At 33.3% G+C, this 13836-nt stretch overlaps 1 protein-coding gene across 1 annotated transcript; it reads right to left on the bottom strand.

The window, feature by feature from the left end:
* Positions 1-4747: 4747 nt before the first annotated feature.
* Positions 4748-7879, bottom strand: TAS2R10 (taste 2 receptor member 10). The gene has a single exon (XM_003934511.4). The coding sequence runs from the start codon at positions 7528-7530 to the stop codon at positions 6607-6609; it is 924 nt and encodes a 307-aa protein (XP_003934560.1). The 5' UTR covers positions 7531-7879; the 3' UTR covers positions 4748-6606.
* Positions 7880-13836: the final 5957 nt, after the last annotated feature.

Below are 13836 nucleotides of genomic sequence, written 5' to 3'. Positions count from 1 at the left end.
AAGAACGAGTTGAAGTTTTATATAAAATGCAGATAAGGATATCAACTTTAAATCAAGCACATAAAATTTGATATCAGTAGAAGACAGGAAAGGAAAATAATACTAAAAGCATTAAAATAGAGTAAAAAAAGAAATGAGAACATAGAAAACAATATAATCACAATTACATTAAGTGTAAAATGTTTCTTTTTCTTTTTCTTTTTTTTTGAGACAGAGTCTTACTCCATCGCCAGGCACCAGGCTGGAGTGCAGTGGCACAATCTTGGCTGGCTGCAACCTCTGCCTCCTGGGTTCAAGCAATTCTCCTGCCTCAGCCTCCCAAGTAGCTGGGACTACAGGCGCACGCCACCACGCCCAGCTAATTTTTGTATTTTTAGTAGAGACGGGGAAGAAATGTTTCTTAATAATAATTTTGAGATTACATTATTAAAGTGTCAAAAATGAGACATTTGTTTTCTACAAGAGATATTTAAAACATAAAAATGCAGAACTGTTGAAAATGCAGAGGTAGAAAACCCATAATCTAGAAATGATAAATGTGCGAAGTGATGGATATCCTAAATATCTTGACTTGATTATTACATATTATATACATGAAACAAAATATCGCATGTACCTCATAAATTTGAATAAATATGTATCAAAATAAAGTAAAATAAAACATAACAAAATAAGGGAATTTGCTAAGGGCAAAATAAAATTTAAAGCAAAAACTTTTATGACAAAAGTGTTTAATATCAGTAAAAATAACCATGAAAAAATAATTACCATGAATAAAAATGCAATAGTCAACAATGCTTCAAGTAAAATGTAGTTAAAAATAAAATAATTATGAGCAAAAACAAATCATTAATTGTAAATGTATGTTGACTAATTATTGGAAATTGTCATATATCAAAGGTGTAAACAAGTAATACCATTAATATTATTCATATAATGTATATGTATCTAACACCATCAAACTCGCTTATAGAAAACATGGATCATTCAAAAAAATGGGTCATATATTGGGTCAAATAAATCTTATCCTAGGTCAGATAGCACACACATATGCTGTCTGACCCAACTTAAATAAAATATCAATACAAAAGTTACCTTTAAAAAACTCATACAGTCAGAAAATTATTGTTAAATATCTCTAGCATTAAAAGGAAAGTGTAAAGAATATTTTGAAATTCTTTGAATTGAATGACAATATAAGAACCATGTGCCAATATTTGTGGAATACATATAAGTTGATATTTGGGCAGAAAACATACAATTATGAAAACCTTTACTAAAAAAAAAAGAGAAAGATTGAACAAATCTAGTGAAACAAACAACTTTCAACTTCCAAACTATGACAAACTGTTACCCTAAGCAAATTAATGCAGAGACAGAAAATCAACTATCACATGCTCTGGTTTATAAGTGGGAGCTCAACATCAGAAACACACAGACATAAAGATGGTGACAATACACACTGGCAACTACTAAGTGGAGACAGAGGGATGACAGGGGTCGGGGGCAAGGACTGTCAAACTACCTGTTGGGTGCTATGCTCACTACCTGGGTGACGGGTTCAATCATACCCCAAACCTCAAGCAATATAACTCTGTAACAACCCTGCATGTGTACTCCCTAATCTAATATAGAAGTTGAAATTATTTTTATAAATTAAAATATCTGTATGAAAAATATACAGAAATCCCAGTCCAGAAAACATAAAGATACTGAAAAAAAAAAAAGCCTTCAGAAATATTTTTTAAAGTGCATGGTCCAGCTGTCAAGGGAGTTAAAATGAAGAAATCCTCTAAATCCTCAGATGCCAAAAATAGTGGAAAAGTGCAAACCATGAGAGGAAACAGTGCTAAAGATAGAGTTAGTCCCTAACTAACTATCTTGATGTTAGCTAGAGGCGGTTATCTAGGAAAGGGTGTTGTCGCTCACCTTTAAACCAGTGTTTAACTATTTTTTATTTTGTTATTTTAAAAAATTTATGTTCTGCAGTGAGAAGATATCTAAAAAGCTACCCCTAAAGGCTAAGGGATCTGAGAAGCCAAAGAAAGAGGCTAACAAACCCAGTTTATCAGAAAGAAATATTCATTTATTTATTTATAATTTTTACTTCAACAACTTTTGGAGTACAAGTGTTTTTTGTTAAGTAGATGCATTATTTAGTGGTGAATTCTGAGATTTTAGTGCCCTTTCAGCTAAGTAGTGTAATTGTGCCTAATATGTAGATTTTTTGTTATCCCTATCTGCCCTTCCAACCTCCCCTTTGATTCTCTAAAGTCCACAATATCACTCTGTGCATCTTTGCACACTCACAGCTTGGCTTTCACTTATAAGTGAGGACATACCATTTTTGATTTTCCATTCCTGTGTTACTTCACTTAGAATAATGGCCTCCAGGTCTATCCAAGTTGCCTCAAAAGATTTGTGTGTGTGTCTGTGTGTGTGTGTGTGTGTGTGTGTGTGTGTATCTAGATCTAGATCTATCTATCTATCTATCTATCTATCTATCTATCTATCTATCTATAATTTTTTTAAAGAAAGAAATATTTAATAGAAACTTACAAACAGAAGCAATGTCTTGGGTGCCCACAAGACATTGGATCCCCACATGTATTCTCCAGAAAATATCCTTTATATATTAACTTATTGGGGTAAACATGTGCAGTTGTTCACACCTCAGACTCACTTGCTAAAACTTGTGACCCTTAAGAAGGTTAGATAAACATCTTTATGATGGGGTATCTACGTCACAGGCATTGTTTAAAGAACTTGCTGCAGAGCACCTTGGTCTGCAAGAGTTAAACATCAGTCTTCATGGTAGTTTTGCTTCAGGATGGCATCACTAGGCTGTTTTTTTACATTATATGATAATAACTGTACATATTTGTCAGATACATAGTGATGTTTTGAAACATATAATGTTTAGTGATTAGATAGGTTAATTAGAAGATCTGTCATCTCAAACGTTTATCATTTCTTTGTTGGGAATATTAAAATCCTCTTTCCTCATGTTTAAAACTATTTATTATTAGCTATAGTCATTCTGTAGTCATTCTGTCTCCTATCCGGGTATTTTGTATACTTTTATGAACCCCTAGCCTTCCCAACCTCTGGCATACTCTGTTCTTCTTTTTTTATTTCCACCAGATCTTCTTTTTTTAGTTTTCTTATGTGAGCGAGAATATGTGGTGTTTAACGTTTTGTTTCTGGCTTATTTCGTGAACAATAATGTCTTCCCGATTCATCCATGTTGACACAAATGACATTTCATTCTTTTAAGAAAAATGTTATGGCTAAATAGTATTCCACTGTATACATATACCACGTTTTCTTCACCCATTCATAAACCAGTGTTTAGGTTTTAAAAGACTATATGCATTTAGGATAATATACCTGGCTTGGACTTCTCCAAAATTAGAAGTGTGGTTGGATACTACCAATAAACTAAGATCTCTGAAAGGCAAAACCTTAATAGGCAAATGAGAAAATAATACATGTCCAGCAAAAGGTTAAAGTAGACATTCTTAACACTCAGCCAGGCACTGCAATGAAAGCGGAATGTAAAGATTTGTTGCTCTAAGAATTTGTAATAATAGCCTTTTACTCATGTATATTTGGGACTAGAAGTTAAATTTTATAGTCTAAGACATTACAAACTGAAAAGTTTAGCTTAAAGAAGTTGAGACTGGAAGTCACCCCAGTTAGCGTTCACAAAGTCAAACTCTTTCTGGTAGACTACGCTGTAAACCTGACCTCAAAGAATTCCCACAGATAATATTCTAATAAAACTGAGTTCAAAATAAAATCATAAAATGTGAAGTCCAGGTCAACATAATTGAAAGTAAGTACAAACAACAGACCTACAAAGGCAGCAGACATCAGAATTAGCGCTTATACAGTCTGAGCAAATGCGAAGGAAGGTTCTTTCTCTTTCTCGTTTCTCAAAGCAAGTATTACTAAACAGATATTTTTTCACATGCCTCATCTTTAATTCTATTTTTCTTATGACATAAATTACTGCATAGAAAATTACGTCATACTATAAGAAAATAAAAGCTATGTATAATCCCAATATCCACAGATAAAGAACCTGTCCACACAGTTTATATATAAATCTCATCAAAACAGATTTTTAAAAGTAACATGATTATTATCTAGCTGTTATCTGTCTTGAGATTACCATGTATGTAGAAACACGTTAACAATGGTTAGTTGAGTACTGCAAATGTGCATAATCGAATTCTTCTTTATATGTTTTTGTGTTTTCTAATTTTAGATGCAATGAAACTGTATTTTATAGTACAAAATGGAGTTTTTGATGAAAGGAACAGGTATCAATTAAAATAAATGAATATTGGCAAAAATAGCAGAAGAAAACATAAATTAATATGAGATTGTATAAATTACCCACCTGTTTTCCCAAACATTATAAACTGAGTTATTTACTAAACATCAAATTAAGAAAAATCATAACACATATATAGCATAGTGTTATTATATAAAGTAGTTACAAAATTGGTAAGAAAAACTATCAGACATGAAAAAGTAAGAATAAACAAATGAACAATTCCCAAGAAGTATATGTTATTGGTTAATCCTGTAATAATGCTTAACTTCATTAGTAAGCCAATATATGAGAAGTAAAGATATTTTTGTAAACAAGTTAATCACATTAAAAATAGTAACATTCTTAATTTTGAGATTGAAACAAGAGGAACATTTTCTCACTATTAACGTGGGTTTACTATTTCTACAGGGAAGTTTATCAATTCTGAAAGGAATTTATCAAATTTCTCCCCATTGGAATTTTCCTTAAAAATAATTTTCATACTGTTCTGTCTATATACTAGTCATACTGAACCTTTAGTTTCTGCAATGCCCTCCAGCCTTCCTGTCTCAAGATCTCCACATGATGCTTTCCCATCCCAAATTTCTCCTCCTTTGTCCACCTTACTCCTACACATTATTTAGATTTCAAACTAAACCATCTTAACTTCAGTGACATCTTGTCTATTCCCAAGACGAGGTCAGGTCAGCATCCTATAGTTTTTCTCTCCCAATATCGTAAGTTTATTGTTCAAGTTAGCTACCTAGTCACTTGCTTTCTATTAGAATATATTATCCATTATACTGGTTTCTTGTTCACTACTATATCCTAAATACCTAGCAGAGTTAGCATTAAAAATATTTATTGAATGAATGAATAGCATTCGTGCTCTGTGATACTCCGTTTATTTCTAACAGTGGAAAACTGAACTTAAATGTAAACAATATGATAAACATTAAGTATGTTATTGTATATTTACAAGGGGAGCTATTATATACCTCTTAAAATTATTATTACAAATAATTTTTTGAAAACATGAGAAAATGAATAAATTCTACATATTCAGCATAATCTATATGGAGAGCATAGTTCTTTATACAGTATAATTTCAAATAAGTTAACCTGATATATTTGGTTGAAATAGGCAGTGGCATTAGGGTTTTTTTCCCCCATTAGCTTTTAACTGTCTGTACATTCTAACACAATAGTTTAAAAATATAAAAATATTGATTTGGAAACCTGACATAGAAAATTAATTAAGACCTTATATTTGGAAATATTTCACTCATCAGGCCATAAGTATGAGATCAAGGCACTTTCGAAAGTTGCCAAAATAAGTCACTTAGTTTATAACCTGGGTTGGACATAAAAATCCACTTTAAAACTCAAAATTTGAAACCTGTCTGTGAGAGCAGGTCTGTATATATGAATGTGTGTGTGTGTGTGTGTGTGTGTGTATGAAACCTTAAGGCAGAACATTTCATATTTCACACAGATTCTATCCTGTGTTCATCTTGTGTCCTTTGATCAGAGACTGTGTTGAATATTGCATCCTTTGGATTTATGCTTCCAGAAAAATCTTAACTTTAATTGGTTCATAACCTGCCTTATTTCAAGTCACTGATTTTGAAGAGTACATTTATTTCATCAGTGTTTTGATTCCATATCCCCCAACTAGACTCTTATTTCCCTAGCTATATTACACATAACTAGATCTATTACTATGACTATTTGCTACACATCATCCATACACCAATAAATAACGTTAGATTAAAAAAATGAAAACAAAAATAACTCTTTAAATAATTAAAATAGCACACTGAAAAGAAGCATCCCATCTGTCCTCACTTTTACGTCCTAAATGTCAAGATTGATCTAACTTTCTTTCTTTTTTTTCCTTTGGGTTGTTTTGGAGAATGAGTGTCCTTGCTTTCAAAAAGTCAGGTAAAGCACAACAAGAAGTCTTGTTTTCGAGCTTCTCTCAGTGTTGTAATCTTTACAGCGAACAGTCTCCAGGCTGATGTTTTTCCTCTAGGCAGTTTGTAGAAAGAAGCTGCAGGGTACGGAAGCTGATCAAGCCGCTGAATTTGCATGTGAGATTAAAATCTCCTCAAAGATTGAGATTCCCTGAAACGTAGTTAGTCATAACAATTATGGAAGATTTCAGTGATCTTTAATGACACAGTTAAAAAACAACGCGAGAATGCAGTGCAATGAAACATATCTTTAAAGATTTATTCACTGGATTATTTTCATGGAACATTCATTTGTCCTGAAGCTGTCTATGTGGCTCTGAGACTTTTCCGTTTTTCACAGCGCTTTAATTGCTGTAGTGCCCTCAAAGAGGCTTGCTTTAGTTTGCTGTTTCCTAGAATTAAGATAAATGAATGACCCCAGGGATAGAAGACACTGGTTGTTATTCCAAACATAAGCAGAAGTTTGTTTCCTGGCACAGAAAAAAACGATATTTCTATGAAAACTCCTACAAAATACAAGATAAAGAGGATGATGAAAGATATCAAAACTTTCATTGCCTTCACATGAGCTTCTGTGTTGGCATCTCTGAATCCTGTCAGATTCAATTGCATCTGCCTGTTGTGTCTCCAAAGGGAAATGATTAACAAAACACATGTAATTAGGGATAGCATAAAGGAAAAAATGACTCCCAGATTTAGCAAAACCTGTTTAATAATGTATTCACTTCTACTCACGTTGAAATCCCCGACTGTGGCATTCTTCATTTTATGATCGTTAAACATCTTCGCAGTCTGTGGAAAACTCAATAACCATGAAATAAGTATGCATCCCATCAGAAAGGTAGGAATCCTGTTTATTCTGCTCTTCAACCAGAGAAATATGGTGTTGGAAAAATTTGCTATCTTCAGGAAATAGAAGATGCTGAGGCTTGTGGCAAACCATATACTTGATTGATTAATAATTAACCAAAAGTAACTAATACATTCAACTAGGTTACCAGAGAAATATATATCTGGAGAGAATATATGCATGAATCCATCTGTAATTAGTAACCATATCAGACAAATTCTAGAAATAGCTAAGCCAGTTAGAATAAAGCCAATCGTAGAGAACTTATGCTGGGCACAGTCAATGCAGTTTACAAGTCCAATAAATCCATTCCCTAACACCCCCAATACTGACTCACTAATCACAACAAAAATGAAGATGCCATCCACTACACTTAGCATATTGGCTAATCCTTAATATTACTTCTGCTACATCTGTCTTAGATTACCTGCTGCAGAATGAGTCCTATATTGGCTGTTTGATGGAAGTGTGACTTTCTTCTCATTCATTATATAAAGACTTGAAATTGCCCCAGTAATGGCTTGTGATGGAATTAGAAATATCTTGATGAAGACTTCTCCAAATATTTCTACAAAATATAGCTAGTCTAGAGAAAGTATGTTCAGACTGAATACCTGTCTATAATTTGTTAAGATGCAAATGAAAGTTTCTGTTTCATGGATTTTACATGTCCTCCGGAGACTATTTTGCATTTAAGAGTTGAATTTTGGAGGAGTGACAAACATATACCTATATAGAACATAATGCACAACAGAAACAAAAATTTGACTTTATCTTTTTAAACGTCAAATTATGATTTATGTTGTTTATAATCAATTTATATATGTAAAGGAAAATATAGAAGTGAAAAACAAATTTAGGCATTGTAGATACCTACTCTAAATGATCAATTTAATTTTTAATTAAAATTTAAGCTAACCCAATCCCATTACTGGGTATATATCCAAAGGATTATAAATCATTCTACTACAAGGACACGTGCACACGAATGTTCATTGCAGCACTGTTTACAATAGCAAAGACCTGGAACCAACCCAAATGCCCAACCATGATAGACTGGATAGGGAAAATGTGGTACATATACACCATGGAATATTACGCAGCCATCAAAAACGATGAGTTCATGTCCTTTGTAGGGACATGGATGAACCTGGAAACCATCATTCTCAGCAAACTGACACAAGAGCAGAAAATCAAACACCGTATATTCTCACTCATAGGTGGGTGTTGAACAATGAGAACACATGGACACAGGGAGGGGAGCACTACACACTGGGGTCCGTTGGGGGGAAATGGGGGAGGGGTGGGGGGTGGGGAGGTGGGAAGAGATAGCATGGGGAGAAATGACAGATACAGGTGAGGGGACGGAAGGCAGCAAACCACACTGCCAAGTGTGTACCTATGCAACAATCTTGCATGTTCATCACATGTACCCCAAAACCTAAAATGCAATAAAAAAATAAATAAATAATAAAAAATAAAAATTAAAAAAAAAATTAAGCTAACCTCTGGGTATGGCAAGTTTCACAAATATAACATAAATCTGTTGCTATTGTCTTATACTTAATAGTTATCACACCCTTGAATGCAGAAGATTATGTTGACTGCCCTTGACATGAAAGGGTCTCAGGACTAATCTAACACATTACTGTTTGCTGGCACCCACTCATTTATCCAACAGTGTTTATTGAATATCTAGAGACAACAGGCTCTCTTTTGATCTTGAAGGAATATAGTGGTAGACAGAATCTCAAAGTGTGTGTGATTTAAGGATTGTACATTCTAATGAAGGAGGTGGGAAACAATCAAGTAAATCAACATATTCATCTAAGAATTAAAAGTGAAATCTAAGATTTATTGAGCTTTTTTTTTTTTTTTTTTTTTTTTGAGACGGAGTTTCGCTCTTGTTACCCAGGCTGGAGTGCAATGGCGCAATCTCTGCTCACCGCAACCCCTGCCTCCTGGGTTCAAGCAATTCTCCTGCCTCAGCCTCCTGAGTAGCTGGGATTACAGGCACGTGCCACCATGCCCAGCTAATTTTTTGTATTTTTAGTAGAGACGCAGTTTCACCATGTTGACCAGATGGTCTCGATCTCTCGACCTCGTGATCCACCCGCCTCGGCCTCCCAAAGTGCTGGGATTACAGGCTTGAGCCACCGCGCCCGGCTTATTGGGCTTTTCTTACAGTCCTAGCACTATGTTAAGTACCTTAAGGTTATTTTTCTCATCTTAATTTCACAAGCCTTCAATCCTTTAAAAGAGGAGCTACTTTTGTCTTTACATTTTACATTAAAAATAAACTAAGCTTTAGAGAAAGAAAAACCTTATTTCATTTATCCTGGCATGACTCCCACAAGTAAAATTACACAATAATTTCAAAACGAAGTTACGTCAAGCATAGAAATAGAGTATAAATGATAGTCAGCAAAACAAAATAAACCAACCAAAAGCAAGTAGAAAATTTAAATTCTCATGGACTGCACATATTGGAATTGACAGATGAGAATATGTATAGATAACTTAGCTAATGTATACACTGTTTACAAAAAACAAGATGCAATTTCAGAGAAGAGCAGCAAGAGATTGTCAGAAAGAAATGGGAACATTTGGGGACAAAAATTCTAGAAATGGAGAATATAATTACATAAAATGTAAATGAGGTAAATAAAGTAAAAGATTAATATTGACAAGGAAGAATTAAAACTCTGACAAATATACTGCTTATAAGAAACTCAATTTAAATATAAAAAGGGAAAGCTTTAAAGTAAAATTATGGAAAAATAAGCCATGAAAACATTATCCAAAAGAAATCTTGCAGTTATAATAATATTATATAAAGCAGACTTTAAGATAAGAAGCAGCATTAGAGAAGAAATGTGTAGTGTATTTTACAACAATAAAAATGCTCGAATCTACAGAAAGATATAGCAACCCCAAAGTTTATGAACTAAATAACCTAGCAAACATTTATAGAAAAGGAAAAGAAGACAAATCTACAGTCATAATGAAAGATTGTAAAATACATAACTCAATAGCTTACACTAGAAATAGACCAAAAATCAATAGATGGAAAATACATGAAAAAACAATTGACAAACGTAGTGTTCAATAATAAAATAATTCATGTTTTTTTCAAGTGCACATATTTTTGCCAAAATTGATCATATGTGAATCCAAAATATCTCACAAGTGTTACATGAACAAAACTTTCCAAGTATGTTCTATGAATAAAAAGGAATAAAATTAAAGTTCAATAATAAAAAGATAACTAGAAAAACAAACAAGTTGCTAAGATAAAAAAATTCTAAATACTCCTAAGTAAAAACAGAAACAACAAAAATTATGAAAATATTTTTAAGTAAATAATACAGGTTGAGCATCCCTTCTCTGAAATGTGTGAGACCAGAGTGCTTCGGACTTTGGATTTTTTTCTTTATTTTGGAATATTTGCATTATACTGATTAAGTATCTCTAATTCAAAAATTTGAAATTCAAAATGTGCCAATGAGCATATCCTTTGAGCGTCATGTCAGCACTCAAGAGTTTCAGATTTTGGAACATTTCAAATTTCAGATTTTTGGATTAGGGATAGTCAACCTGTAGTAGAGAAATGACCTATCAAAGTTTACATAATCCAATTGAAGCCATTCTTTGAAGGAAATATGTGGCCTCGAATGTATCTTTCAGAAAAGAAGAAAGGCTAAAAACAGATGAATTTTGTTTTCATCTCTAGAATCTAGAAAATTAAAAGTAAAAGAAAATTGAATTCAATAAATTACATATAGTAACAGCAGAAATCACTGAGAGAAAATAATTAGGTACAGTAGTATACTAATGTTGGTCAAAGAAAATGCAAATTACTACAGTCCTTAGAAATATCAAAAATATAGCCTGGGTGTGGTACTCATGCCTCTAATTTAAGCACTTTGGGAGGCCCAGGTGGGAGAATCCCTTGAGCCTAGGAGTTTGAGACCAGCCTGGGAAACACAGCAAAGACCTTGTCTCTACTAAAATAAAAAAAATACATGAAAATAATATAGCAGGGCATGGTGGCATGCACCTGTAGTCCTAGTTACTTGGGAGGCCAAGGCTGGAGGATCACTTGAACCCAGGAGTTTGAGCTTGCAGTGAGCTATAATTGGACCACTACACTCTAGCCTGGGTGATAGAGTGAGACCTGATCTCTCTCTCTCTCTCTCTCTCTCTCTCTCTCTCTCTCTCTCATATATATGTATATATATATATATATATATATATATATATATATGAAATATACAGTTACATATTCTTATATGTAATCTTTTATGATTAGACAGTACTATGAACAACTTTATACAGGATTTCATCAAGAAAAATTAAGACAATTACAGGTTAATATAGCCTGAACGTAGATGCAAAACTTTCAAACAAAATGTTAAAATAGAATCCCGTGATACATAAAATAATAATTCATCATAACAAAAGGAGTTTTAAAAGCTAATTGTGGGATTAAAATGAAATACTTGAAGATACAGTCAATTAACACACACACACACACACACACACACACACACACACACGGAAAAAGGACAGAGGGCCAAAAGTAAATGAAATAAATGAAAAACAGAGCAAAATTCAAGACTTACAGCTAACCAAACTGATAATTATATTAAACATAATTTGACTAAACACACTAATTAAAAGAGATTGTTGGAATGAATAAATAAAAGCACAATTAAATGTTACACCTAGAAGATAAAACATTAAATATAAAGGCACAGATTGAATGTAAATAGATAGAAAAAGCTATACTATGGAATCTGTAACCTTAAAAAGCAGGACTGGTTATATTAACAAAGTGGTCATATCATCAAGACAAGCAGTAGAAAAATAGAAGGATGTTTTATAATGATAAAATAGACAATTTATCACAAATACTTAACAATTCTGAAGGTGTATAAGACTAATAATTATGACTAAAAATAAATAAAGTAAAATTAACAGAACTAAAGCAAGCAATAGGCATAGCAAACATTTAAAAAACCCCTGTGCCATGATCTGCGTGTGTCCCCTCCAAAGTCTGCATGTTGAAACTTAATCGCCAGTGTGCCAGTATTAAGAGGTGGGTCTTTTAGGAGATAATGAGGGCAGACCTCTCGTGAATGAGATTAATGACCTTATAAAAGAGGTGTGAGGAAGCTATTCATCCTTTTTGCCCTTTCACCTTCTACCATGTAAGGACACAGCATTTGTCTCCTCTGGAGGATGCAGCAACAAGGGGCTACCTTGAAAGCAGAGAGCAGACCTCAGCAGACAGGTTTATCTTCAACTTCCCAGCGTCCAGAATTGTGAGAAAATAAATTTCTATCGTTTATAGACTACCCAGTCTAAGGGAATTTGTTATAGCAACACACATGGAATAAAGAGCCCTCTCATGGTAATTGCTAGAACAAGTAGACAAATACTAGTGAAGATGTAGAAGATCTGAACAACACTGTCAAGAAACTTGACCTAGTTTACCCTTCTAGAACATTACATCTAACTGAAGACTAAACCTTTTCAAGTGCATGTGGAACATTTGTCAAGATTAATTATGCTCCATTCACAAAATAATTCTCAATAAATGCCTCATTTTTAAGATGGATGTGATAGTCTTTTGTGACTTTCCACATTCAGCCAAAAATGAAAGTACCTTTTTGTAGGTACGAAGGAAGGAAGGAAGAAAGGAAAACCCAATAGGAAACTTTGCAATTCTTTCATGTTTACATTTCCTAAAATGCTGAAATATTTTTGTAAATTATCTAACAAAATCCAATTTTGGATCTCATTTCATTAAAACTATAATTTATAAAGATTTGTCATCCCTTTATATTTAATTCTAAATCCTGAAATACAGTATACCTCTTTGGATATTCTTTGACATAATCCACATAATGTTTCATAATTTTAACAAATATAATCCTTATTTATTACTTAACAGATTTCCCTATCTCTCTGTTTATTTCACCTTTAGAAATGGGAAAATATTGTAATAATATATTTTCTAATGAATTTTGTTCGAAATGTAGGAAAACTCATGTTATTTAAATGTTTATTTTATATATAGTATCATTTCTAAATTACTTCAGAATCTGAATACTATATCTATTTCTCATTTCCTTCTGTTTTGATAGACAATGGTACCATCTCCATTTTGTTCTTCTCTCCCTTCAAGAATGATAATAAAAGCAGGGAGACTGATTTGAGCAGCAGGCTTCCTGAATTGCTCTGAACCCTTACATAGTACTCTGGTGAGTGACCATCATCACTTTCCTAGTTCTTTGTTTCTAAGTATTGGGGAATGTTTTCCCAAGTCCCTAGTGAGCTACTTCTATATGGCCTTTGATTCTTTTCTACTCATTGCTCACATTTTCTTCAAAATTTTCAAGAAGTCACTTATTGTATTAGTCTGTTCTTGCACTGCTATAAAGAAATACCTGAGATTAGGTAATTTATTTAAAAAAGAGGTTTAATTGACTCACGGTTCTGCAGGCTGTACAGGAAGCATAATAGCTTCTGCTTCTGGGGACACTTGAGGAAGCTCCCAATCATGATGGAAGGCAAAGAGGGAGTGAGGCATCTCAGATGAAGGAAACAGGAGCAAGAGAGAGCAAGAGGGGGAAACGTTACATACTTTTAAACAACCAGATCTTGGGAAAACTCACTCG

The sequence above is a fragment of the Saimiri boliviensis genome, chromosome 7 (genome assembly GCF_048565385.1).
Source record: "Saimiri boliviensis isolate mSaiBol1 chromosome 7, mSaiBol1.pri, whole genome shotgun sequence".
NCBI classification, from domain to species: domain Eukaryota; kingdom Metazoa; phylum Chordata; class Mammalia; order Primates; family Cebidae; genus Saimiri; species Saimiri boliviensis.
This window is presented reverse-complemented; position numbering and strand designations above follow the sequence as displayed.